We start from the raw sequence: 27,174 nt of genomic DNA, 5'->3' as shown, positions 1-27,174 counted from the left end.
TCTCCTGCATTGAGCCACTACTTACCTTATTGATACGCTATAGTTGGACCTCATCTCATAGGACTCCATAGTTCCTCTCTGAGATACTGCATTAGGTCGCCATGAATATTGGGGAGGCGGGCCCATGGGCGAATTGCGTCCATGGTTCATCTTTGCAAGATGTGCCTGCAACCTGGCTGTTGGCGTATGATTGAAAGCATGTTCCATGACATCCACCCCTCCATTAAATTTCGACTTTGTTGAAGCAGGAGGAGAAAGTTCTGATGTGATCGGAAACCTGGAGTGTCCTGTGAAAGGGTTGCTGTTGTCTGTATCTCCAGGGTATTCAGGAGGACCATCGGAAAGCCGTTCGCCACGAGTCTTGCGCCGACGCTCTCGTCTTATGATTAGGAAGAATCGTACACCGAGTGCAGCCAGGATAGCAGCTCCAGCAACTCCTCCTACAATGGGCATGATATGGGTATCCGAATCCTCCTGTTTCTTATCCTCGTCGCCAGAGCCTGACTCTTTCGCAGTATTGACGTTTGTGGTTGCAGTCGCACTCGCTCCAGCTGAGCCAGTCACTTTAGGAATCGCTGTACTGGACTGAGTGCTAGAAGTGCCTGTAGTGTGAGGTTGAGATGTGGAAAGGCTGACAGTTGCGACGACCAGGTCTTTCGCAGCACTGCAGTAGTACTGGAAGACATCGATGGCAGACTTGGTGTTGCCAGTTTGTGTGCCATCGCAATAATTGTTGACTTTATCGACCAGACTGCTGGATATTATCTTATACATCCCAGACTTTATGCAGACGCATGAAGCTAGCTCTTGAGGCCCATTGCCGCATAGCCAGGAACTTTGCTGTATCGTGATCAGCACCCAAGGACTGCTAGATAGAGTATCGTGCTTACATCCATGACTGCAGAGGAAACTCCCTTCTGGACACATTTATCAAGGGATTTGAAGTGCGGGAGAGCTGTGATATAGTATGACACTGTGAGATGATAAGTTAGGATGGTCTCATTGCGAGTTCGTCGATACTCACTATCTCCTAAGGGACCTTTCGGTGATGCAAAAGAAGTCTTGTCGCGGTTCATATGGCAGAACTGGCTGTAAAAGTTCTGCGCTGAAGTCACATCCTCAGAATGTGAACACGACTTCTTGACCTCCCTGCTAAGAGTCGATTTGAAATCCTGAACAACATCGGCCTTGTGGCAAATGCAAGGCATGTTCAACTCAAGAGCCTGGGGACATCTCTCTGACCCCTATTGATGTTAGTCTATCTGTCCATTGTGTATAGCAGACTCTTCAACTATACCACTTCAACCACAGCATGAGATACTGCCTTCTGTGCACAAGGGGGCAGATTCTCCAACTCTGGAAGATCTGTAATATGCGCCTTCACGATATTCGCCGTCGGGGAGGAGAATGCGACATGCTTATCCTGATGGCAGTACTTCCGCATCACCTTGGAAGCGCTGGCGATATCTTCCGTCGCACTGGGTCCGCATCTATCTTTAACATCGGTCGAGATCGCGGCAGCAACTTCATCTGAACGTTTCGTGCAAATGCATTTCTGTAGTTCAGCCTCTGAGTCCCCGCATCTGTTCGAACGAGTCTGTCTGGCGATATTGTATGAGATCGCGCTGGATACACATGGCGCCTACAAAGTTAGTATCCAAGCCATCTTGAGATTCTTAGAAGATCATACCAGCGATGTAAATATCTGGAGATCAGTCACGTACGCCACATCTTTCGCAATTGCAGAAATAGCCAAAGAAGTCCAGAATAGGCTGTATAATTGCTTCATCGCAACTTGAACTCTACGACAAAGATACTACAGAGCAAAAAGGACCATGGTCTGAATAACGACATCTTCAATAGCGCAATCACCTCCTAGTGGGAAAAGGAGCATTTCATCCCGTGAACCTGTACGATGCATTCTCTAGCCTCCCTTTTGGTGTAAAGCCTCAAACAACGCCTCTTGAGGTCTAGATACGAATGGCGTAAAATCCCCTGAGGCTAGCGGCGATGGCTTGCAAACCGCACCATCGCCTCACATACTTTCCCCTCTCCCTTTGTTCTTTGTGTGGAATGTGAGTCAGGCACAGCAAACTTATTATGCAGTATAGAGTTTTCGGAAAGTGTTGCGATGTTTTCTAGATGTTGGCCGAGAAGGAAAAAGGTTATGGCCGAACGTGTTTCAGAATTGATGGTGTTGACAAATATCATTAGATGTTGCCTCTAGTGCTTCGCTGTGGTGTTTGACTAAAGCATCAAACAAACGAGCTTCAGTTGAATTTTCATCCTAACTCTCTTGACTTTTGTCTTATTTAGAGTGCAGTGCAAGTTTGGCGTAGAAAGCGAAAGCCTTGACCAAGGACCTAAAATTATCACGGATCGGAAGGTCTAAAAAGCAATGTTTCATGCGCAACACAGGTTTCACGAGACAAAGCGACTAATTCTTCCGCTCATCAACCACTAAAAGCGCTTGATCTACACCAAAAAGCATTGATCACTCTTCAAACCAACAAAGAGTCAAAGCTTGGATGAAGAAGGGGTTTCCCCATGCTTAGAGATAGATAGTGGTGGAGATCTCTAATGCCATTGGAATTTGTTTCTAAATTCGGGGGGGGAATCTGTTTGTATGACCCGCGCGCCACATGAAGCGCTGAGGTAAGGGTCAAACCATTGGTTCACCTGAATTTGGTAAAATGAGTCTACTGTAGGGGACGATGCAGTGAACAAACGCCAAGATGCAAGGCCTTGACTCTGTGCAGGAGACGAGTCAGGTGAGAGACACAACAATATGCAACCAAATGATGATCATGGGATAACAGTTTTCCAGTTCATGATGAAATCATGTAGAACAATCTCTGATCAGATCGAAGTTGAGACATTGTTCTAGGCCCCCCAAGTCATGTTAAGGTTCAGCTGGGCCTGGATCTACTGTAGGTACGTAACTCTACTACCAGTCTCTACCTGGAATAGGTTCGCCGGCTCTTCATCTCATCCCGCGGCAATTCAAGCTGGGATCTTATGACGTCGGTAGCTTCTTAACACAGATCAACTATCACGATGTTGCAACGTCGGATCCGATGTGATGTCAGTAAAGCGTCGATCCAGTAGATGCTGCATCTTTGATCAAGTATTCTTGCTTGGGGGTGTCGATTAAACTTTGCAGTCTGCAGCTTGACAAGCTGCCATGCAACTTCAACTAACAGGGGGTGAGAGGTAGCCAAATGGGCCATCAAATTTTCACGACGATCACCATCGCAAGTTCATGATTGAAAATATTAATGTAAAATTTGTTTGAAGAATTCATTTGAGTGTAATATAGTAAGAGTACTAGTGGTAAAATAGCTGGTAATTTTCCTCAGCTGTAGTAAATAGTGGTATCCGTAATCCGTTATTGTCCGGTGCCGTTTGCAGTTCCCCTTGATTGTCCAAAACGCCTTGCTAATACTCAGAGAAACATGCAGATAAAAGACAAATATGTTGGGCTAGTATAGCGGCTGTTGTGCACTTTGCTGTCCAGGTAAAGTAACTCCCGCTTCCAAATTGGATAATATAGTAAAAATCAATGACAAAGGAAAGAAATTCGTAGAGTTGTTTGTAGTTGTGATATAATAGAATGCAAGGCGTAGCGCTTACAGCACTCGCACAATCTTGGGAACGCGATACCGTGAAGGGCTGTCGTAGTACTCGCTGATCATGCCACCCTGAAGACCCATGGGTCTCCTGGAAGGTGCTCTGCTGTTGAGGCTGCCATCTCTTGTTGCGGTTGTCTTGCGCGAGTCACGGCTGCGGCTGCGCTTTTCGTTCTTATCAGCCGAGACCTGGCGAGAGCGCTCAGATGCTAATGTCTCGGAGGCAGATGTTCTGGAGCTGGCGCGGGATCGTGATCTTCTTGGGCTATCCCAGCCGGAGGGCTCCTCTCGGATCTGGTCAAGGAGGTCATCGTCGCTCTCCTCCTCGTCGGATTGAGGGTGGAAGGTGCTGTTAAGAGTCTCCCAGAGGTCGAGACCAAGATCATCCCAGATAACGACGGCCTTGAAGAGACGACGGCATGCTTGGGTACCGGCGGTCTTGTCGAGGTCGGCAAAAGACTCGAGCTCGCTTAGGCTGGGGAGGTTTTCCCATGCGATGGAAATCTGGTCGGATTGGTCCTTGAAGGGGGATCGCTCAAGGTAGTAGAGGAGGAAATCCGATGTCTCGGCCTTGGTTGCGAATTCAGCTTCCTCGAGAGCTTGCAGACGGAGCTTCTCTTCCTTGTCTTTTTGCTCCTGTTCCTGTTGCTGTCTCTGCTTGCGTCTCTTGGGGTTGCCGAAGAGGGCTGTTGAAGTAGTTCCTCGAAGCATCATTGCGGTGTTGTGTTGTTGTAGTGTCGTTGGTTGTTGAAAAGCGTGGTAATCAAGATGAGTTGAGTCGAACGATTATCAGCTGGAGGGTAGGGAGAATAATATGATTATGAACAGGAATGGTCGATGGTCGGCTGAGGGAGCAAACAAGACAGTATGCGTGTCAGGTTGTTGCTATTATAAGATATGTTTATGCAGGCGCATGCAGGCTTGTGCACAAACACGTCCGAGCCTTGTTTGATGTTTTTGACTTGGACTTTGACAGACAACCAAAGAGAGACCAGCTCGGTTTTTGTTTGACGCTTGGATTGTTGAAAAGGGTTGAAGAGATGTTTGAGGTAAAGTTGAGATGAGATGGGATATTGCAAGGTAATGTAATGAAAAAAATAAAGGTGGTAGGGATGCTACCCAGACGGACGGATGGGTATGGATATGGATTATATGATATGAGATGAGAAGGGAAACCCTGGCTTTCGCTGGACTGGGCTTGGCTTGGCTGGATGGGCTTGCTTGCTTGCTACCCGTAAAGGTTGGTTGGGTCGGCAGCTTGTGATGCTACTTGACTGGGGGTGTGTGATGAGGATCCGCGGCTATTTTGGCGATACGGCAATGGTATCCGTACTGTCTAGACCCCGAAGTACGTACTGTTTTTTCAGGTACGTCTTTGTTTTAGAGTACGGCAGTAGGTTGGATAAATAAAAAGCCAGGCCGTGCTTTTTTGTTGTATCTCGGTTTCGGAAGTTGACGGGTCCTTGTTGACGATCAAAAAAGATTTGCAATAGATCTCTTTATTTCTTTAAGGAGGGCAAGAGACAAGAGATTAAAAGGGAGGGGGAAGAGGATGTCTTTATGATTGTTTCTTCTGTCACATTTAATTGAGTTGTTTGCTTTTTTTCCTTCTTTTTTTTCTGTTGTCCTCAGTCTCAGTCTAGGCCAGCCAATTCCGTTAGGTTCCCTCACTTCAGGTGAAGGGCCCCCACTACAAGAACCAAGAGCGGGGGTTTCTTAGGTAGGTGGGCTGAAAGCCGCAACCCATCAACTGTCGGGCTGTCTTTTAGGGAGTCGAGTCCAGTTCAGTTGCCCGAGTTAGGGGACGCGCTAATTCCATTTACCAAAAACGCCCAGAGCGGATCCGTGTCATCACTGAGAGGAGATGGGGACCTACGGAGACAAGAACCTAAGAGAAGAGACGAGACGCCCCTAGGGCTTGGCTTCTAAATTAGTATTAACGGTGTTGCACTTTCTATTCATCATTATCCGTACAGTAAAGTTTGAACCTCTTTTATTCACTGTAGCATCGAATCTCTTCCAAGAATTCGGGCTGCCAAGACCTGCGCGAAGCGAGCAAGGCGCACCAGTAACCAGCCAGTTTGATCGATTGCTGCAGCCTTTTAACCAATAGGATATCTCCCCTTGCGGGTTGAAGCGAGAGGCACAAGGTATCATCAGTTCGCTACCTGAACCTTTGGTAGGTACGAGGTGATCCCTGTCTGTCGCCAGCCAATGTCATGTACCTGTTTCACTCCTCGGTACGGAGACTGATACAATACTGATACTGTATTAATTATTGTAATTACCCGGAAAGGAATTGTTCACGAGGATGCTTCATGATGATCAGTCAATCAGTCGGTCGAGAACGAAACAGTACGGTAAAATTATGGCCGCATCAATCAGAGATCAGCTCATCTCTGAAGCAAGAGGCTATTTGCTTTTTCCTTTCAGCAGCAGCAGTTGTCTTGTCAACGTTTGGCTTCTGATTAGCTGTTGCTCATTTGACGTGGCTGTTCCTTCGGTCCCTGATCGGCGGACTAGATCAATCCTGGAAAAGCTTTGGTCTCTGTGAATGTCTCTGTTTGCCAGGTTGAGGATTAGCTCTATTGGCAGTTGGAATGCGGTATTCGTTCTTTTTTATTCTTTGTCTTGGCTCTCGTCTTTTCAATGAGAAGCGATACTGAGCGAAGCTTTCCACAATAGTGGACTATATTTGTTGATCCTTTGTTGGTTGACGTGTTTATTGAAAGCCCCGCGGAGACCGAGAGAAGCGAAACGAGAGATCAACCACATATGTCACAGGTACAGTATCCCCGAGAGTAGTGATTCTCTGACTGTCTCATTGGTTGACTGCCCTCGAAACAACAATCGCTAACTAGGTCCTATTATGGACATGCGCCATTCTATGCAAAAACGGAGTATATCTGCGCATTGTGAAGCGCTCCGTGATTCCGTCCCGTCATTAGTGGCAGTATCCGTCTCCGCCTGCAGTACGATTCCGCCCGTGCGAACAACTGAGTGCCTATGAATCTCAGTCTGCCTTGTCTCTACTCTTCTCGCCCTGGCTAGTGTGTACTTGTTTGACCGGCCCGTACAGAAACTAATCTCTAAGGGGTGGGAGCACGGATGGTCACGCACACCAGCGCTGCTGCTGCATCTCGCACGGTTGGGGCATCAATCACAGGGTAAGAGAGAAATCCCTTGAGATCCATGACTAGAGAATTCAATTGATAGGTCGGCTTCATTTCCGGTGGCACATCTCCGGCGGCACAAACGGGATAATGCAGGGGAACAAGACAACAACAAACACGGACCAGACCCCAAAAGCAATAAACTATACATTCAATACAGGCTATATGTACGAATACTGTACAGCTGGTAACGCAAATGCAGGTAATAGTTGCGATACCCCAAACACAGCCCAGCCCTGCATTCCTCCCAGTCCCAGTAACCCGGAACCACTGTAACAACCAACTGTACCCCGACATCGCAGCAATTTCCATCATTCTCGGCCTGTTTTTTATTCACCGTCAATGCCAAGACCTCATTTATCAACTGTAGCCTCGCTATTGTTGTAAGTGATGAGCTAAAAGGTACGTACCCTCAAAATGTGGCACTTGACTCGCTCTCCATGACCTTGATGAAGCTATGTCTACACTATTGTCACTATTCAAGCCCACATGTGGACGCTTCCCGCGGTTTGTTGAACGTTAAAAGACGATCTCTTAGCTTCCCCAGCTGTGCTGCATCTAGACTCTTGACTCTTGGCCACTAGACAAATCGACCCTTTTTTTTCTCTGTTGCTCCAGGATTTGTTGGCTATAGCTTCAACTGCTATCAGATCAAATGCAAGATCTGATCGCTTTAATGTTAAACTCCACCAATAGACTAGAAAAACTGTTGAGTCCGTGTTGACGAGGCGTCTGTCTTTGATGCCTCTCCCGCTTTTTGTGAATTGTTTATCCCACTCTATTGCCGGTTGTGTAGTTACCTACCTAGATATATATCCAATCATGCCCCTTTCGGAGGCAGCCTGTATCAAACATACATATTCAACCCATCACCATGACAGTAGTTGTAAACTTTCACCCGCGGTCCGCAATTAGTCTCATACGTAACCGCCAATAACTTGATCCGGAGTGTGCCAACGTTTCTTTCTATGGAAGCTTCTACGTTACAACATACACTTTCAGTTTCGCCCAAAATATGCAAGTCCTCGGCCTTCACCAAAACCCAAACCAAACTTGGGCTTCTTCACATACCTTTGACGGATCTTACCTTGAATTGCGGTTCCGCCGTGGAACGTCCAGAAGGAAATTAGTTCTGCCGATGGAAGCCCGTACAGCATACACTTTTGGTGTTGAGAGTCTATTTCTGCACTAGACCTGCGTCTAGGAAGTCAAAACTCGCGGCCACATTCCAGCCATCGATTATCTCTCCTATTACTCGTTAATTACAGCCAATGATGTTCTTTCGTATACTTTATCCCCAAAGAGTCTCTCTCATGGGGGCCGCGGGCCCGGTACTCACAACTGCGAGTGCGGAAGAGGCTTCAAGTTCTAGCCAAGCTTTGGAAGCCATCAAGCCTCGCTCTGCTGTCATAATGGAGTTTACCATACTCTTTTCAATATGACTGTGACGGTTTAACGTTGACTGAACAAAGAGTGACGTCCGCTCATCGGCCTCAATTGATCTTGCTCGCAAACTACCGCCAAATCCGTGTCAATAGTACATGACGACCGTTCAGTGGCTGAAGTCTGTTTTATTGAGAAACTCTCAATAGGCACATGTGGATTCAACTTTTCGCGTCGCGACCAACATACATTCAACTGTCTTGGCACTCCAAGACAATAGAAATAGGTTCCTATTGTCGTCTGATCTTGGTATGGATTTGTTTGCCTCTATTCAGGAACCAACGTCTAGATCTCGGATGCCAATACCAATTGGCATAGCATAAATCAACCACTGCCCCTAATGATTTGTATTTTTGATTGCCACCTCTGATCTCTCGATCTTGACGTCTGTCTATTGCATTATCTTGCATCGTAGGAATGACAGTATTCCCTATACCCGTTTGTACTAATAATTATCAACTAAACATTGGCAGCAAAGAGACGTTTCCTACTGACTGACTACGTTAGTCTACCTAGTCAATACCAAGACTAGGCCTGGTCATGCAAGCCAGATCAACCATCGTCACCTTTGCCAGCCGTGAGCCAAGCAACTAATACTGACTTGCCGTAATGATAATCCAAACACACCTCCCTACAGTACCCGGCACGTTATCATGATCATCACAACGCAACCTCTTTTAGGAAACTTGATCCTGCTCTTTCGGCAGTGAGATTTTGGACTCTTACCAACTGTCACGTCGATCCGGGACCCCAGGATCTGGTAATTAGCGTGCGCCATACCCTTTGAGTTCCCATCATCGTCATCTCTTGGTACCCTATCACCATGCAGAAATATTGATGTTCGTGGCGGCAAGCTTCTACGTATACCGACAACTCATAGAGTTCAAATATGCCATTGGGAATGATCAGTGAATTGTTAGCTTTTTGGTGATGGGAAAATCTGCAAGGCTAATGCACGTCATTTCTTCAACTGTCTGTATTAGGAAGCGATTATTTTCGGACTTTTTAGAGTGAATTCCAACGACGAGGGATCTCAACGCCAGCCCTATGGTATAACGCCTCTTGTCGTCACTCGACTAGAAAGCCGAAGATATGATCTTGCTAATGTTAGCTTCGGGATGTGGCCAACACGAGCGAATCTATCTTAATACGAGTTTCTAGTAGACAAGTGTCGATGTTGGTGTCAATAGACTGGGTTTGGTGGCTTCACAAGTTGAGGTGAGGTATGCAGTAGCTACCAACAAGCTCTCCTAGTAACCCAACGAGATCAGAATTCTGTCTTACAGACGACTTACTCATGAAGAGACTTTGTATCTGGTTCTTGGCAATGGTATCTCGTTCTTCGTCCAATCAAGAAGGAGTTACATGAGTCGAATCGATGTAATAATGGCGGCTCTTGAAATGATGTTCAAGGTGTTGGTGATCCTGAGTTTTGACGGCTGTTTCTTCCCAGAGCAAGAAAGATATTCAGAGAACAAACCAGTTGTGTGACAACGAAAGGGGATTGTCTAAATTAATTGGTTGTTTATTGTTAAATTGTAGCTGTGAATAAGGGGAAACCATGCGGATTGTAGTTGTAGTTACACAGCTGAACATAAGGTGATTCTTTTCAGCAAAGCAGTCGACAGCTCAGAACAAGGATATTGAACACGTTCAAACATTCCGCCAATCGATTTGGTCTTTATCACATATGCTATTTGTGCTCTTAAATCGTGTTCGCTCTCGACTGTGTGGTAAGGTCCAAGACACGTAAGTGCAAGAGCATATCTAATAGGCATTGAATCAGACGTCAGTAGGAGTAAAGTATAACCACAGTCTTTGAATAGAACTCGAGCTAGGATTCAATACAATGGCTATCTGAGAGTCTTCGTTCGGTCTTTCGCCGTCGAAATCGCTTTCTGAATGTGCAATCAGGCAGCAGGAGACTGATGCACACGATGCATTGTATCAAAGAGTTGGACTGAATGAATTTGGACCAAAGCAATTGAACAATAGGTACATAACGAACAGCGCTCTTGAAAAGATCATTCGAATCAACAGAATGTATAGGAGCCATAGTTGTTTAGGCAGGCAAATAGTGAATGACAGCTAGCAGCCGTTAAACGTGAATCCCCTCACTTTCTATCACTGGCAGCTTTAGCCTGGCACTGCTACAGACCTGTCATAACCGCCTAATCTCTTTACTTTCTTTTTCAAAAATTACCGACGCAGAATTCTTCTCCTCTGCAAGTTAATCTCGATAGCAAACGCAACCCTTTCTTCCTTCCATCTACATCGTCGACTACTTTCATCTTCTGAAGCAGAACAGTCACTCGCCAACCATCCATCGTTGCTTAACCACCAGCACACCTTTTTCTTTCTAAACTCTTTATCATCTCGATCACCGCCGAAATGTTCTGGCAGAAAGAACTTGGGTACGACCCCAAAGAATACCCCAACTACCACCCCTATCAAGGAACTCCCTTCACGCGCCTGCTCAAGCAGTGGCCTGAGATCCCTCGCTTCATCGTCTGGACCTTTACCTTTTTGTTTTCCATTCTTTCGATCCTCTGTGAATGGTTCGAAATGTTCGTTCGCGATCCTCTGCACTTCGGCAAGGCGAATGCTTGGCTCATCAAGCAGTATCAGTCATGCGACTCTGTCTTTCAAATCACCTACGGAGCTTTCATCACTTTTTGGTTCTTGCATCTATGTTACTGTGGCTTGATTGTCGTTTTGGATGAGCTGCTTCACGCATACGATGATCCTGTCTGGGCTTGCCTTCAGCTCTTGGACCTTGTGGACTATCTCCAGACTCTTTCACTCCGCATCTTTACTGGTATCATCTTCGGTATCCTCAACGTCGTTACCAACTCAGCCATTTTTATCTACGACATGACGGAACACGGTCTCGGCTCCCTGATTATCCTCCTCGGCGTCTTTGCCCTATTCCAACTATGCTATTACCTCTTCTTCTACGACCCCACGGCGGAAGAAAATCAGCCCCCTAAGCCCCTCAAAAGTATTCTCAAGAAGACTTCAGAGAATGCGCTCCAGTCTCAAACGCCAGTCTCTGAGCGCTGCTACGGAGTATTCGCAGTATCTCCCATCCCGATAACACCCTACAACCCACCATGGAGAAGCAGTGGTTGCTTCCGAGTACCTACACCCTCCACTGGATCATCCAACTCATCTCTTGACAGAACTCCATCCCGGAGACGTCCTAGCCCTAAGCCCAATAAGCCCCCTGGAGCATCATATGTCTCAGTTTCACCCAAGTCCGCCGAGAAGCTTCGTGCTGGTGGCTATGGTGTCCCAGAGCCTACCAGAGAGCCAACTTACTCCTGGATCAAACCCGTCACGCCTGAAAAGCTCATCCATCTCCCACGTATTCAGCTTCGCGTCCGACACAACCCTCAGCGAAATTAGGAGATCGCTAAAAGGAAAGCGGAAGCCGAGGAAGAGGGAAGATTCATCCATTCCATTGTGCCCACAAAGGACCAGTGGGTCTACTCTTCTCTTGATGCCGTCGAGCGACGACTTAAGCACATTACCGAAGACGTTGAAGAACTCGCCGCAAAAGTCACTTCATTCAGTGAAGCTGCCACTATTCAACCCATCCCGGAACCCTCAGATGATTTTCCAGCCTCACCCCGAACACAAAAGCGCGCAGCCACTCTCGCCGAAAGAGAGCGCATCAAGGCTGCTAAGAAAGAGTATGCCCCCAAGATCGAACACGCCGCAATGGCCATCCTACAGCAGCAACACGGCGTCGAAGAGCTCATGAACCGAATTAAGAATTTGATCAATAAGACAAAAGACCCTGTCTCTGGCGCAGCAGGCCGCGAACTGGAAGATTATAGAGTCAAAGTGAAGAATGTCTTTGCCAATGCTAACCAGGAACTGATCAAGTCTCGAAACATTGAAGACCTTATCGCAGATCATCTTGCAAAGCTGGCAAACGAAGCCGGTCAGCTGAAGCGTCTTGATAAAGCTCACCTACTTTTGTTGGAGATCAACGCCAGAAAGGCTGAGATGAAGGAGATGCGAAATTTGGGAATGACAATCAAATGCTAAGGATGAACTCCTGGTCGCATACAGTGACTGACCATATACAACAACTGGCCACATACAACAGCAACTGGCAGTATATACCAGCGCCAGCTGGCACGCAACAACCACACATTGAATGCATTTACAGGACTAGGGATATGGCGTTGGGGATTGCATTTGAATGATAATAATGAGCTACGGATACGTAATATGCTTATATAGCATGGATGAAACATGCATGGATCAGTCGAGATGGGGTTGAGGATACACCCGAGGGATTGGTTTATGTACTTGTAACTACGATAGATTACTTTGAGATGAGATGATGGTGCTATTTACAGTACTTTCTGTTTCACTAATACTCAAGTGACGTCTGGGTAGTTATCAAAGGTAGCATGACAGGACGAGCGGTATGAACTGTGATGAGTCTTGACTGGTGATGAACTTGAGCATACATCTGGCAGGTTCACTAATAAGACACGATGATGAATCACATTGATCAGATAAAGTAAGAAGATTTATGTACTTGATTGTGACAATATCTTTGATTGCCAATCTTTGTGTGAAGATAAATTGGGTATCGCACATAAACAACGCATGTAGTCATAAAGACAGTTCCAGAACCGATTACTCCTTATAGACCCGTTTGTGAATCCTCAAACCAGTTCCGCAACCAGCTCACATGCAGAACAGGTGATCATCAAGACCACCGAAGAATGAAAAAAGAAGGGAAGAAATCCGTTTAGTAGTGAGGCGACTCCTCCTCGATACCGTGAATCTCCCAGTAAAGACCACCCTTGGTCTCACCATCCTCAGCACCGCACTTGACAGCTCCCCGAGCCGCCATCTCCATCCCAGCAGAGTTGTCCAAAACAGCCTTTTGCATAATCCAAACGATATCCTCATCGCCAACCATCAAAGCCTTGTCGGCGCGGACAGAAAACGCGCATGATCCTGACTTGACAATGTCGACGTGGCCGTTTCCGGTTGCATACTCCTTGTCGTCTTCGCAAGCGCGAGGGACCATGAAAGTGCCGTTGCGGGATCCAAAGCTGGAGAGAAGTGCTGCGCAGTCGCGGTAGTTGGCTCGCACGGTGTCCTTGGGAGCTTCGCGGTCGACATAGCTGCTCTCGTCACAGGCCTTGATGGAGTGGTCGCTGGCGGCCCAGTAGGTGAAGACGTCTCCGGAGGCTTGAGGAGCTGAAGTCGTGACGGCGATCATTTCATCTTTGGTGGGCGTGGCAGCAGGTGGTGGTGGTGCATAGTACGCAGGCGTAGGCGCAGCGGTAGCGAGGCCGATGAAGACGGTGACAAGGCCGACGAAACGCATCTTTGGTGGTTTTGTTTTGTTTTTGGTGAATCGTGGTTTAGAGAATCGTTTGTTTGAGGAAGAAGAACAAAAACACAAATCGATTGTGATTCAAAAGAGTGTAACGGAGACGGGACCAGCGGGTGATCAACACCGGAGAGGAGAGGTTGGTTAAACGAGTGACTGAAAAAAGAAGGTGAGAAAGAAAATGAAACGAAAACGCTACGCGCAGCGGCGATAGAAGAGAAGATGTTGATCTTTTGGTGGAAAAAGTCGAGAGAAGTGTTTCAACGACAGATTTGGGGGAGAGAGAACTCTTTGAGAGATAGACTACTCGTAATAGTAAGTTAGAGATGTCGGTGGCTCTAGAATTGAAAAGCTGGCGATCAGACTGTTTCAAGTAGAGTGGACGAGTATGAAACAAGGATCACAATGGAGATTTGATGTCAAGACTCAAGAGAGAAAATGTATTTTTGGATGAGAATATTAATATTCGGAAAAAATAGTCCTGTCGGTGTTTTACTGATATTAAGTCTCTCGTCAGTGTCTGTGCAATCGCAAGTCTTGAAGCGGGTTCTGTTAGATTGCGATGATCACTCGGTGGAGGATTTTTGGTGTTTGTCCTATCTTTGCTCACAAGGACTGGGCCTGGTTGTTTCGTGTTTAATGCCATATTTATGCAGCGTCATGAGAAAAGAAATGCAGGAAACAAGAGATGAAAAGTGATGGCTATCTTGTTTATTTGATACGCATATATCTATTAATCATTGAAGTGCCTGGTATTTGGGTATCTGTTGTTTCGCGATGTGTGGACTGACCGGTATATTACACAGTAATAAGGTTCAACGTCAAGGTTATAAATATCATATGTTTCTTCCTTAGAAACAAATCAGCTAAACTGTCTTGTCTTGTGCCGTCTTTCCTTATTCTCCCTTTGAAACATTTCCGTGTGCACTGCCTTGGCTAGATGCCCGCCCATGCCCATGCGCATAACTCACAGCCTTGCATCTAGCTGAGATCAGCACTTCTGAACCTGTTAAGTTGACAGTCTGCCAGGTACCGAGACCCTATAACTTGGTAATAAGCAGTCAAACCTGTCAATACAACTTCCCCTCACTTTCCCTGCAAACTTTATATGTTGCATCCATTGTAACTCTCACGATAACTTCACCTCGGCTCTTGTCCAGCCAAACTACAGCTGCCATGCCCCGGGCCGACAGTGGAGCAAGTGACGCTTCAGTGGAAAAACTGCCCCCACCTTCAGCGGTTCATCACCCCCAGTCTAGGGAGTTTGATGACGCGAGGGGCATTGACCACTCACGGGAGTTTTAATCCCTTTTTGAAAATGACTTCATTCTTCGTCCATCTTTTTCTTCACCACCCGATAAGTCTTGGCTACTAATAAATACTGTACATTACAAAGTAACTCTATAAAGTCTGTCAGTATTTACTCTGAATGGCTCGCTTGTCAACGTTATATCGGCCGAGTGATTGAGTTGAGGAATGACGATTTATATGCTGATTCAGTATTATAATTATGACCCTCTTTATTAAGCCCGCCTGTACCCATCTTGGTTCCATCATTGATTGCACTATAACTCGGGGTCTTGTTCTTGGCCCCGTTCTTGGTTCTTGGCTCCACGATGAGCAGTAACAAAAAACCTGAAAACTCAACACATGTTGGTCGACGCATGTGACCCCCAAAAAAGAAAAGGGCCGTTGATGATGGAATGGCTCTGATGATCTTGGGTCATGTCCATTCACTCGGATCATCGGCCAACCTCTTACAGCTCTTACCGACCCAATGTTGGGTAGTTCCAGCAACTGCTAGAGGACCCTTCTTTTTGACGGTTTGTTGAATGTAACCTTGACTCGATTCCCGAGACCCGGACAAAATGTCTTGTCTTAGTTAGGGATGGATGGATGGATGTTACTGTAACCGGGACCCATCCTATCCAATTCCTGATATCATCGTCATCATAAACCCGATGGAATGGGTATTAACTAACAAATTGTCAGCTGAAGAGGAAAAAAAAGGAACAAAAGAAGGCAACCTCATGGTAGGTCAATTGGATCCAGTTCCTCGTCTCGTGGTACATTATCCGTAACTCTGTAAATTCCAATCCCTTCAAACTCTCTTCATCTTCACATTCCCTCTTATTCTTGGTTTTATATATTATCGCCCATCATGAAAACTGCCTCCCAGCCTTCAGCTCCTCACAACGCAGCAAGCAAAATAAAACACCTCGTCGGCAAAATTCGCCGCCACTCACATCCTCCACCACCCGAATCATCCTCCGCCTCTCCCACATCATCCGCCAACCCTTCTCGAGAATCCTCATCATGTCATATTCCACATATCGGCAAACATAGCCAGCGTAACAGCAGGCGTGGCTCAGCCGCAGAGGAAGAGGAACGCGTGCACGACCTGGAACTTTGGAATTCTGCTTACGATGCTCTGAAAAGAGATCATGCATCTTCTAATCTTGTACTGGCTTATGAGAGTATCATTTCTCACGCGTTGCCTGATTCGCTAAGACCCGGGTATAACGGAAATGGCAACGGACTACCGACTGAGGGCGAAAGGAGAGTTGAGCTCATGATGATGATTGCAAAGTCTGGTTTAGAGCGTGAGGTCAAGGAAGTTTCCCAAACGGACTCGGGCGATGGTGATGCGAGAGAGAATCTGATTCAGATAAGATCAACTATAGCTTCATTACTCGACGACCAGCCCAGCGCCGCCATCGCATGGGCGGGTTTCTGCTCTCTAACACCTGTAGGATCCAATCCCAATCCATTGAATAACAACGCTAACTTTGTCTCTAGCTACTCCTTGATCCTCTTCTCCGACACGATGATATCCGTCTTGGCTTTGTCGATATCACAAATGCCATTCCTCACTTTATGACTCTCCACCGCGTCCTCCATCCTTCATCATGGACGTCCCTCCCTGACTTCCAACGCCTGCAGCCACATCTCCATCAAACACTTCTAAGCCTCTACCGCCGCATCCTCGAGTATGAGATGAACATTGTCTGCGCCGCTGCGAGCGCCTGGAACATGGCCGCCCGTAACGTCGTCGACTGGCATGGTTGGAAGACCATGGCCGATGCCGTGCGCGAGTCCGACGCCGAGCTGATGAGTCATGTCGAGAAGAGCGGCACTTATGAGGCGAGGGCTATTATGGAGGCTCAGAGGAAGCTGGACCCTGAAGGAGGAGGACGCGGTGAGCTTGCAGATGACGTTTCGAATCACGATGCGTAAGAAATTAAAGAATGAAAGAGAAGTAAACACCAAGTTAGTAAAATGGACAACGGCACTTCAAAGCGAGTTTTTGTTATTATTTGTGTAACGAGTCAATTGATTTACTGCCAATAGTTACATAAGAGATCTATTCATTTTTACCTACCGCAATGCAAACTCCAGTCTTGGTACTTTTTGACTACCTACCTGAGGCCAGTCGAAAAATTTGATTGTAATTTTATACACCAGCAAGAAAGGTTCATTTTTTTTACCAACTCCAAATCTTGAGGGGACATCTCAAAAAGAGGCCTGTCCAAAGAAACACACCGGAAGACTCCGAAATTATAGTCCAACGACGCCTGTCTTGGGGAGAACACCTTGTTTGTCAAGGTTACTCAGGCTTCCAACGTACTCGGTCAGACGTCGTTGCCAGCGACTGGCATCTTGAGGGAACTCAATCGCACCCATCATGACCAACCATGCGGGCACCTGATCACGAGTCACGAGCTCGTACACGCGACGGACGATCTGTAGGAACTCGGCCTGAGGCTTCATTGCAACAGCGTACAAATGTCGCACCAGGTCAGCCCAGCCAGAGATGAAGTCAACGTCAAACGTCGACTCAGGGTATCGGAATTCGAGAGTGTTGTACTTGGATACCACAAGCGCACATCGAGTCGTTGTGTGCTCCATACCCTCGTCGAATTTTCGAAGTCCTACATCGAGACTAGCGAGGCTTGGTTCCGTCCAAAGACGTCGCATGGCTCCAAGCAGGCGTTTGTCAACCTTCTTGCGCCAGCGCAGCTGTAACATGAGCTCGTCGAGGGCTTTAACAAGCGCTGCACCCTCGCCCCGGACTTTTGGCTCACCGAGTTCCTTGGCGATTTTGGATTCGACACTGACGCGTGCCGAATAAGGAGACGTGGAGCGGAATGGATGACACAGAGGATACAGCAGACTGTCCTCGAGCAACCAAACCAAAGTAGAGACGCGCTGGGCTGTCTCGAGCTTCATGTTGCCAGCGTCGTTGACGTGTAAGTGCAACCCGCAACCAGAATTGAGTCCAACTACCGTGTTGCCCTGCACTGCCTTGAGGCACTTTCGGAGGGTAGGTAGCCCCTTGCTGAACTCTTCAGGGCGTGTGAGGATTGGGCTGTTGAGTTCAGTTCCGAACCAGTCGTATTTGTCAGAAGGTGTCTTTCCAGACTTACTAACGCAGTCTCTGGTAATATGGACCTCGGGAACGACGAACCAAGCGTCGGCCTTGCGGATTGGTCCAGCCGAGTCCGCGTCCATCTCGCTCTTATTCCATACTCGAACTTGTCCGCTGCTTCTAGTGAGCGGAAGAACTGATGTGTCGGGGGGCAGGGCAGGGCTGGAGGACTGAGGCTGAAAGACGTCGCACGACACAGCAACACCAGTGCTGGCGATCGTGTCGCATACCTTATGAATGACCGGGGGCTTAATCTCTGTATAGTCTTGCATCACGAGGCCCATATAAGTGCTTTGCGACGAAGGACAAACCCATCGAGTCTCGCCAACCACAGCGTCGGAGCCAACGATCTGCAGTGCAACCATAAACTCCAGCTCAATGCCGACGCAGATTGAATCTGGAACCTCCATTTTGACGTCTGTATCGGGATTTGCAGGGAGCTCTTCTTTGTAAGTGAAGTATTTGTCTGTCCGGATATTGTGATAGTTTTTCAACGATAACAAGAAAGACGCTGCAGAGCAAGCAGACGAGACTTGAGCCCGCAATGGGCTATGATTTATAGCTGACACTTCCATCTTTGAACACGATAGAAAAAGATGAGGAATAAAGGACAATGTTGTTGTTTTGTTCTGTTCGTCTTTTATATGTCAAAGGGTTGAAGATCGTGACCGGTATAGGACTGGTGTGTCGGTAAGGTAAACGGAACACCGGGAGGTACATATATATATATCAGCAATTGTTCACCGAAGAGCGGTCAGAACTCAATAGCGAATTGAGGCTGTGAATTAAAACTTAGACTTGCATACGTGCATTGTTGGGACCTACTAACACGGAACAAGCTTTTAACAATCAAGACTGTTGCTGTCAAAGCGGACCGGCCACCAACCGGCAAAGCCCAGCCCTTACAAAGCATGGGACATGAGGTGATCATGATGCTTTCTTCATGTGCCAAAGATACGGTATCTCGTTGAAGGGCCATTGTGCAGACCCAAAGTAGGTCAGAGAAGAAACAGAGTAACACCTTTCTACCAGACTCACTCTGACTGGTTCAGAACGTGTGATTTTTAAGGGTAGTGGTAGGGTGATCCATGCACCCAATATTTTGACATTTACGCCGGGGGATTAAGATTGGACAAAGAAACTCTACCTATGGAACTCTACAACAATGGGGATGGCCTGTGAGTCGTGGAGAGTCTCGTGATTTCGGTTGTGGTGGCAGCTTCTACTTTTTGGTAACCCACCTTTCAGGCTGTTTTGGGCTGTAGGTGTGATTGATTGATGAAGCTTATCGTAGCATTGTGCCATAGAAATGTGTTGAACAGAGTCGCCTCGGTGAGAAATAGTTGACTTTGACTTACACGAGATGGACGCAAGGGAGGAGTGACGGCGGTACTAAAGTTATTCCGATGCAGCCAATCATTGAGCTGTATAACTACCTCTCACTAAATGCACCCAAATGATGGTCTCCCATCTTCAAGTGCTTGCACTGATAGAGTAGACGAGAGTAGGTTTGAGTGTTTATAAACATGCAATAAATAATTGAACACTATACCAGACATGTTCCCGCTAAATTTGACCCAATTCTTTCTGTCGTTAAAGTCAGTAGTAGTCAGTTTTAGCTTGCCTAGCTGACCCCGGCTCTCTTTTTGATTGATTGATTCATGGGTGGGCTCCAGAAACGCGACTGCGCGCGTTGACTCCAAATTAATTGACAACTTCAACTTTATCAAAGTTGGGCAATTATCTAAACATCCCTACCTCGACTACCCCATCCTATCCGCCCACCTATTCAAATCGCATCCTATTCGAATTGATCGCGCACGAAATAGAAGCTCAAATATTGTTTATACAGCTCAACTTCGGCCCTCGACCACAGCGTGATTGCTCCCTGGGCATGCCGCTCAACTTTTCATAATGCACATCATCAAGCCTTCATGGCTGAGCCATAGCGGCGAGCAAAAGGATTTCGAAGTTTACAGTTGTCATGTTTCACCAGACGGCAAACGTCTTGCGACCGCAGGCGGCGACGGACACGTGCGAGTTTGGTCGACCGAATCTGTCTACAATGCCAACACGCCAGATTACAACAAGCCGCGCCAGCTCTGCCATATGAGCCATCATCTTGGCACCATTCACTCCGTTCGATTCTCTCCCAGCGGTCGTTATCTTGCCAGCGGAGCCGACGACAAGATTATCTGCGTATACCACCTCGACAAAAGCCCCCCAGCTGCCACCTTTGGCACCAACGAGCCTCCGCCCGTCGAGAATTGGAAGACGTACAAGCGATTGATTGGTCACGACAATGATGTTCAAGATCTTGCCTGGTCATACGATTCCTCGATACTTGTTTCTGTTGGACTTGACTCAAAGGTTGTTGTATGGTCAGGACACACCTTTGAGAAGCTTAAGACGCTTCCCGCACACCAAAGTCACGTCAAAGGAATCACTTTTGACCCTGCAAACAAGTTCTTTGCGACAGCAAGCGATGACCGAACGATTAAAATCTTTCGATTCACCTCTCCCGCGCCGAATGCGACCCAGCATGACATGGTTAATAACTTTGTCCTCGAGACTACGATCAGTTCCCCGTTTAAGAGCTCTCCACTGACTACGTACTTTCGACGATGCTCGTGGTCGCCTGATGGAAACCACATCGCGGCCGCCAATGCTGTCAACGGACCTGTCAGTTCTGTCGCTATCATCGAACGAACGAGATGGGACAGTGAGATCAACTTGATCGGTCATGAAGCCCCGACAGAAGTGTGCATGTTTTCGCCTAGACTTTTCCATACCAGCAAGCCTGATCCAAGCGTCGATGACAAGTCGCCGTCGCTTGTTACTGTCATTGCTTCCGCTGGTCAGGACAAGACATTGAGTATCTGGAACACGAATACGTCCAGGCCTGTAGTTATTCTGCAGGATCTGGCAGGCAAGTCGGTATCTGATCTGGCCTGGACCCCAGATGGTCAAACACTGTTTGCATCCAGCTTGGACGGCAGCATTGTGGTTGTCAAGTTCGGTGAGGGAGAGCTTGGCTGGGTGGCCCAGCCCGAGGAAAACGATAAAGCGCTGCAGAAATATGGTGCATCAAGAAAGGGTATGGGTATCGCCGAGGATGTTGATGGCCTCATGCTAGAAAACCAGAGTAAAGCAGGAGAGTCACGCGCCGTGGAGTCAAGAATGGGTGCCCTTATGGGCGATCTTCCTGATTCTACCAAGGAGTCGACACCCGCCACCAACGGTACTAAGTCTGCTGCACCTACATCAAAACCAGCTACAAATGGCTCAGCCGAGACGGAAAAGGAGAAAGAACCAGAGAAGGAGCCAGAGAAACAACCAGAAGAAGCGGCCGACAAGACAGCTTCGCGTGTCAAGGAGCTCAAGTCTCGAGTCACGATTGGCAAGGATGGCAAAAAGCGAGTAGCACCTTTGTTGGTATCTTCATCAGGGACAGGCACGTCTTCGTTGCCGCAGACTCAATTGGTCGGAACAACGAGTACCAACAAGGCAGCTCAAAATGATGCGCCGCAAACAAGTCTTGATCTGACCAAGCCATTTGATGGATTGCCCAAGGGTGGCATTGCTGCAATGCTACTTGGTAACAAGAGAAAGCTAAATCTGGGCGAAGCTGAAGAAGACGAGGAGCCATCCACCAAACGCGCAACTACAGGGCCTACCGCCATCGTTACTAATGGGCCTGATGGTGTTGAGCCAGCGGCTCTTGTGCCTGTTCAGAACGGTGTCGTTCCCACCCCAGAGTTTCTCAGGCCGGCGGTAATGAACCCATCTATCTCATTCGCTCAGGTCAGACTGGCGGTGCCAAAGATTAGATCACATATACTTCGACCTTTGGACAGGGGAGTTCTCCACGGCGACAGCTCATTAGAAGAAGCAACCAAAACCCCCGAGAATATTATTCTCGAAGCCAAGAACGATTCAAACCCCCGAGACCCCTCACATGTAATCGTCAGCAAGAGAGGTGCTCTCATCTGGGAGGAGTGGCTCCCTCGGGCTATCATCCTAGTAACAGCTACCAAGCATTTCTGGGCCGTTGCCTGCGAAGACGGTTCCATTCACACTTGGACTCCTGCTGGCAGAAGGCTCTTGACTCCGATAATATTAGAGTCACAGCCTGTCATCCTGGAAGCGCGCGATCATTGGTTGATGTGTATCACAGCCACTGGCCTCGCTCACGTCTGGGACTTGAAAACCCAGTCCTCCCCCAATCCCCCGGTGTCACTGGGACCAATCTTGGATATCGCCACAACCTCGTTGAACCAGCATAGTGCCACACCTGGCCCAGGCATTACTTCTGCTCACCTCAACTCCACCGGTCATGTTATTGTGACCCTGACAAACGGTGATGGCTACTACTACGCCCGAGAGATGTTCACGTGGCAACGTCTTAGCGAAGCTTGGTGGGCCGTGGGTTCACAGTACTGGAACTCGAACGATTCGTCCATTTCTGCCCTGCAGTCTACAGCTGTTGGCCCAACTTCAAAGGAGGGCAAGGATAAGGAATCTGGAAAGGCAACCGTTTCGTCTGGCATCATACCTTTCCTCGAACGTCATACAACCAACGAGTATCTCCTTAAGGGCAGAGCCTATGGATTGCAGCGTATCATTAAGATGGTTGTGCAGCGCAAAGAAGCCGAGAACCTGGAAAGCAGTGTCAGTATAGCCCATCTGGAAACCCGAATCGCCGGTGCTTTGCAACTCGGAGCACGAGAAGAATTCCGCCTCTACCTGTTCACATATGCCAAGCGACTAGGCGCCGAGGGAGCAAGGGTCAAGGTTGAAGAGCTCCTCAACAGTCTCCTCGGAGGTATCCTTGAGGAAGATGAGGAAGAAGAAGAGGAAGATGATGGCCACGGCTGGTTCAGCAAAGAAGGCGATCTGTGTGGATGGGATCGCAAGGAGCTGCTGAGGGATGTGGTAATGATTCTTGGTAAGTGCCGGGCACAACATTTTTTGGCCAAGATATATGAGCTAACCGTACAACAGGTAAATACCGTGAACTTCAGCGGTTGACTCTACAATACGCCAAGGTCCTCGATATAAGCCTAGAGGATGGACCAGTAGACGTCGAGCAGATGGATGTGGAGGCTTGAGGTGATTCAAGCTTGTATCATTATCATTATCATTATCATTATCATTATAGTACTACTCCCGAGGGAGAGGGCGGGGATTCTTTTCTTGTTTAACAGACAAACTTGGCGTTGAGGGCTTATCTATTGGGGATGGTAAAGCGGTGCGGACTTGGGGTACGGGCGATAGATTACTGTTGGTACTCGTCGATGCGAAAGAACGCCTGGTTAATGAAGGGCATGCAATCACAACCATGCCGTGCTATGGTGAAGAGTGTATTGATTGGTGAAGGTCCATGACAAATTCCATTACTGCATGAGTGAAGTAATTTCTCGACACATCGTTATCTTTTATTGTTCTGAGGTGGTTTGTTGTCGGTCGCACCACGGAGCCAAGTCTCGATGTGGGGAGTGATCACATGAGGTTGTTTGCAGAGGAGCAACCCCATATGATGGCATCGTCAGTTAACAAATGAGTGCATCATCACCCCCACGCTGTTGTTTTCTCGGTGGCCGGATCATTTCCTCCGAGTAAAGCAAAGCAGGAGGTCTTTGACTGAGCGACTGCCCGAAGTGAGGCTCAACTTGGCGCGAAGACTGGCACTGCACTGCAACTGCTCGCAGCTGCCGCCTGCAACATTGAATCACCTGCCAACTTACGTCTCCCTCTTCTCGCCTGAGGATGCAATAATCTTGGTGGACTGGGCTACTACCAAGTACTTGACCCCTCCTTTACTTTTGTTATTCTCGCCATCCTGTTTTCTTCCTATTCTTCATGCTTTGATTCATCACATCTACTTTACTATCTGAATCGACAACAATCACAAGACCCCTTCGCTCGTCTGAGACGACGCGATACTCTGCTCGGTACCTAAGGTGCCTTCACACTCCTTTCTTACGTCTTCGCAATACTTCCCCTCTTCACCATTCCCCCTCATCTGGTCAGCCTTTATCCTGGTCTATTCATCCTTATAGCCTTTGACACTTCACTTCTTACCTCACCTTCACCTCATCAAGATCACCCAAGCACTCCCTTCCTGCCTCTCATCATGGCAAGGAGCCCTCCCTTTACTCTTAGGTGGGCAAGCATCGCTGCTCTCCTTTGCTCTACCTTTTTCGCGTATGACTCTGTCTTGGCTTTGCCCACTGATCGTCCGGTTAAGGCAGCCTTGGTGGCCCTAGTTAAGGACAACGACATCGACGCTACGCTTTCCAGCATCAAACAATTTGAGGACAAGTTCAACAACCGCTACCTGCATGACTGGGTCTTCTTCAGTGTCGAAGATCTTTCAGAGGACTTCAAGGAAAAGACTTCTAACGCTACAAATGCCACTTGTGTCTTTGAGGTCGTTCCCAAGGAGAACTGGAACGTCGCGGGATGGGCCAAACTCTCCCAACAGTGCATCCTTCAGGATGTCAAGATTGACCACGACTCCCCAGCTCTCAAGGCCATTGCCAACATCCGCCAGATGAAGCGATGGAACTCGGCCCCTTTTACTAAAGAGAAGCGTCTCGGATACTATGAATGGTTTTTGAGAGTTCAGCCAGGCGTAAGTACAAAGTTCGGATTAGCGTTATATGAGACATGGCAGATAACCAGGCGCTGATATCATACAGGCTCAGCTAGCCCAAACTATCCCCTTCGATGTCTTTCGTTTCATGCGAGACAATGGAATCGCCTACGGGTCTAGCCGAGCTGCTCTTGGTCAAGCACACCTGCTTCACCTGTCTCCTCGAATCAAGTCCTTTGTTGATAAGCATTCGGGGCTCCTCCACCAGGAGACCGATGTCGCATGGCTTATTGAGAATGATACAGGCATACTCACGCAGACCAACTCATTGGATGAAGGATTTGAAGACTTGGTTGACGAGGGCAGTGACGAGCTGAGGTCGCGGGTCATCTAGGAGAGCCGCCCCAGCGGTCGAAGCCGCTCGGCGACTAAAGAGTTGCAGACCAAGACGGTTTCCGTCAACGAAGCCCAAGATGAAGGCGAGGCATCATCTTGGCTCAGCGAGTGCTTTGCGTCTTGGCTAGCTGACATTCTTGGAAACAGTCTCTTCCCTAACTTCGAGATTGGATCACTGGCTTTCTTCCGCAGCCCTAGCCACGCTGCTTTCTTTGATCATCTTGACAACACCGGCGACTTTCAGTTTCGCCGAGTGAACGATGCACCGATCCACAGCCTGAGCGAGAACATGTTCCTCCCTCGAGAGAGCATCTGGAACTTTCGCACGATGGAGACCAAGCTTCGCTCTCAACATGGCGACGAACAGAGCCGATCGGAGCGTCTCCAAGATAGTGAGAAGTGCATGATCAACTTGGACAAATCTAACCTGAACAGCAGTGTGAAGAAGGGCGATGCTCACAACGCGATGGTAGCTCTGCTCCAGTCCTGGGACTTGATGGCCCGGGACGTGGGAGCGCAGAGCAAGAGCCCGAAGCTGATTTCGGGTAACACGTGGATGGGAAAGACGAACGGGGGTGTTGGGTGCTCGTTTATTTGGTTCTGGCGAAAGACACTATCTGATGATCTAGGATTTGGATGGAAGGTTGATCTTAGCTGCTTGGATGATGGGATGAAGGGACAGGTAAAGATCAACGTCTAACATGTGTCTCGTACTATAGTGAACCGTACAATCAGGAGTTCACCGCCTCGCAGGTCGAGGCCAGGCAGTCGATACAGGAGATCACATTTGCTACTGTATAACATTAAGAGAGAAGTTGCTGAAAAGAACCGAGCGAGCGGTGAGCGAAGTGATGTATTACGAGTGTATCCTGTGGTCTTTGTGTAGAGCTGAGACATGACATTGTGCTCACTATGGCTGGGCCCGAGAAAAAAGGCGCCTGCATCGGGCAACGGCAGATGTCACACATTGCATTGAGGTTACACGGCGTCTTTGGCGCGTGTTTGACATGAAAAAGAGGCCATCAACCATGAATGGATGTCGACGTGGCTGGTAGTGCTGCAGGATATGTTATGCGCGAGACTCTGGCTGTACGTCACAGATGACGCCATTAAGCGTTTGGTATCTAGTTGGGACATGTTTGCAGGGCATGTCATCTAATAGCAAAAGATTGGATACTCTGATTGTTTTGTTAACCATGACGTACGAAACAAACATAGCAGAGCAGGTTGGAATTAGCTGAGGATACGGATCTTTGTACTCGTAAACGAGTGGAGGTCTGTGGGGTTTGGATGACGATCGGCGCCGGCGCGATCGGAGCCGGGGAGGAGCAGAGACGAATTTAGTCTGAGATCCGAGATGGGCAGATACTTTCGTATTGGTAAATGATATAATGTGGTTGGTTTGAAGTCTATGTATACGAAGAGATGTCCGAGAGAGAAGCAATCCCAGAGACATCACAGCCTCAACTTCAACTTCAACCTGCACACCGTTGGTTCAAGTGTTAATGCAAGTGATTGCATTGCCATATAAAACAGGGATGGGCCTGGCACCTTCTGCCTTATAAGAATATCAAGCTCCCGACCCATTCTCTGGTGATAATACACTGCATATATCGTCTATGACAGACAATTGATCGTTCATGGCCCATTTTATATGACTGCACCGAAGCGAGAAAGCCAAGACAACCAAAGATCGACCGCCGGTATCCGTATTGGAAAGCTTTTTCCTTGTTCCTGAAAATGGGCTGGGTTGTATCCTAGTGGGCAGGGATAATAAGGGGCCGGGGGGCTTGGACAGGCGACAGGGGGTTTTAAGCTCCAGCTACTTGTTAGTGGTCATTGCGTATCGAGTCAATGCTGAAGCTGAACTGTGTTTGTAAGAAGAGATTAATTCTTCAAGATGGAATTATAGCTGTTGAGATACTGACCAATGCTATTGAGTCTGTATGAAGTTGCATTATTAGATGTGGCGTCTGAGTCGAGTCTCATTTTGCTGAAAAAAGAAACACCAGCAGGGAGGCATCTGTCCGGTAGTGCCCCTCCCCTCCCACTCTAGCCCCTGATTTCCCTCTGTTAGCCCCTCAGAGCTTAGCAGTAGCTAGCTGCCCTCTAGCGCAGTGGGATCCATGGACGCCATG

The 27,174-nt window shown here is 47.9% G+C and overlaps 8 protein-coding genes across 8 annotated transcripts; 4 read left to right on the top strand and 4 right to left on the bottom strand.

Annotated features, from left to right (window-relative positions):
• Positions 1-21: 21 nt before the first annotated feature.
• On the bottom strand, positions 22-1,789 carry B0J16DRAFT_383106 (uncharacterized protein; the record flags this gene model as incomplete). The annotated part of the gene is made up of 5 exons (XM_046131305.1): positions 22-840; positions 891-973; positions 1,025-1,244; positions 1,298-1,642; positions 1,691-1,789. The coding sequence occupies 5 exons, from the start codon at positions 1,787-1,789 to the stop codon at positions 22-24; spliced, it is 1,566 nt and encodes a 521-aa protein (XP_045985152.1).
• Positions 1,790-3,629: 1,840 nt separating this feature from the next.
• On the bottom strand, positions 3,630-4,343 carry B0J16DRAFT_318872 (uncharacterized protein; the record flags this gene model as incomplete). Its single annotated transcript, XM_046125481.1, has 1 exon — positions 3,630-4,343. The coding sequence occupies one exon, from the start codon at positions 4,341-4,343 to the stop codon at positions 3,630-3,632; it is 714 nt and encodes a 237-aa protein (XP_045985151.1).
• Positions 4,344-10,636: 6,293 nt separating this feature from the next.
• B0J16DRAFT_383104 (uncharacterized protein) lies at positions 10,637-12,301 on the top strand (the record flags this gene model as incomplete). Its single annotated transcript, XM_046131304.1, has 2 exons — positions 10,637-11,612; positions 11,673-12,301. 2 exons carry the CDS (start codon positions 10,637-10,639, stop codon positions 12,299-12,301), a joined length of 1,605 nt encoding a protein of 534 aa, XP_045985150.1.
• Positions 12,302-12,763: 462 nt separating this feature from the next.
• On the bottom strand, positions 12,764-13,829 carry B0J16DRAFT_110933 (uncharacterized protein). The gene has a single exon (XM_046121442.1). It carries the CDS (start codon positions 13,605-13,607, stop codon positions 13,020-13,022), a length of 588 nt encoding a protein of 195 aa, XP_045985149.1. The 5' UTR covers positions 13,608-13,829; the 3' UTR covers positions 12,764-13,019.
• Positions 13,830-15,567: 1,738 nt separating this feature from the next.
• Positions 15,568-17,011, top strand: B0J16DRAFT_110948 (uncharacterized protein). The gene is made up of 2 exons (XM_046121443.1): positions 15,568-16,362; positions 16,413-17,011. Exons 1-2 carry the CDS (start codon positions 15,775-15,777, stop codon positions 16,848-16,850), a joined length of 1,026 nt encoding a protein of 341 aa, XP_045985148.1. The 5' UTR covers positions 15,568-15,774; the 3' UTR covers positions 16,851-17,011.
• A 160-nt stretch (positions 17,012-17,171) lies between these two features.
• B0J16DRAFT_355003 (uncharacterized protein) lies at positions 17,172-18,452 on the bottom strand (the record flags this gene model as incomplete). Its single annotated transcript, XM_046129400.1, has 1 exon — positions 17,172-18,452. One exon carries the CDS (start codon positions 18,450-18,452, stop codon positions 17,172-17,174), a length of 1,281 nt encoding a protein of 426 aa, XP_045985147.1.
• Positions 18,453-19,762: 1,310 nt separating this feature from the next.
• B0J16DRAFT_339127 (protein HIR1) lies at positions 19,763-23,422 on the top strand. The gene is made up of 2 exons (XM_046127509.1): positions 19,763-22,990; positions 23,047-23,422. The coding sequence occupies exons 1-2, from the start codon at positions 19,957-19,959 to the stop codon at positions 23,151-23,153; spliced, it is 3,141 nt and encodes a 1,046-aa protein (XP_045985146.1). The 5' UTR covers positions 19,763-19,956; the 3' UTR covers positions 23,154-23,422.
• A 496-nt stretch (positions 23,423-23,918) lies between these two features.
• B0J16DRAFT_371096 (nucleotide-diphospho-sugar transferase) lies at positions 23,919-25,800 on the top strand. The gene is made up of 3 exons (XM_046130389.1): positions 23,919-24,679; positions 24,747-25,025; positions 25,083-25,800. The coding sequence occupies exons 1-3, from the start codon at positions 24,179-24,181 to the stop codon at positions 25,734-25,736; spliced, it is 1,434 nt and encodes a 477-aa protein (XP_045985145.1). The 5' UTR covers positions 23,919-24,178; the 3' UTR covers positions 25,737-25,800.
• The last annotated feature ends 1,374 nt before the right edge of the window (positions 25,801-27,174 follow it).

The sequence above is a fragment of the Fusarium flagelliforme genome, assembly GCF_020744385.1.
Source record: "Fusarium flagelliforme strain FIESC 12 MPI-CAGE-AA-0113 chromosome Unknown B0J16scaffold_3, whole genome shotgun sequence".
Taxonomy (NCBI): Eukaryota; Fungi; Ascomycota; class Sordariomycetes; order Hypocreales; family Nectriaceae; genus Fusarium; species Fusarium flagelliforme.
Note: the sequence above shows the minus strand (reverse complement) of the source record. Positions and strands in the feature narration are given on the sequence as shown.

Coding starts and splice junctions, on each gene's coding strand:
- B0J16DRAFT_110933 (XM_046121442.1), bottom strand. CDS start 13,607: ATGCGTTTCGTCGGCCTTGTCACCGTCTTCATCGGCCTCGCTACCGCT.
- B0J16DRAFT_339127 (XM_046127509.1), top strand. CDS start 19,957: ATGCACATCATCAAGCCTTCATGGCTGAGCCATAGCGGCGAGCAAAAG. Junction 22,991..23,046: donor GGATGTGGTAATGATTCTTG/GTAAGTGCCGGG, acceptor ACCGTACAACAG/GTAAATACCGTGAACTTCAG.
- B0J16DRAFT_371096 (XM_046130389.1), top strand. CDS start 24,179: ATGGCAAGGAGCCCTCCCTTTACTCTTAGGTGGGCAAGCATCGCTGCT. Junction 24,680..24,746: donor TTTTGAGAGTTCAGCCAGGC/GTAAGTACAAAG, acceptor GATATCATACAG/GCTCAGCTAGCCCAAACTAT. Junction 25,026..25,082: donor GTGACGAGCTGAGGTCGCGG/GTCATCTAGGAG, acceptor AAAGAGTTGCAG/ACCAAGACGGTTTCCGTCAA.
- B0J16DRAFT_110948 (XM_046121443.1), top strand. CDS start 15,775: ATGAAAACTGCCTCCCAGCCTTCAGCTCCTCACAACGCAGCAAGCAAA. Junction 16,363..16,412: donor GTTTCTGCTCTCTAACACCT/GTAGGATCCAAT, acceptor CTTTGTCTCTAG/CTACTCCTTGATCCTCTTCT.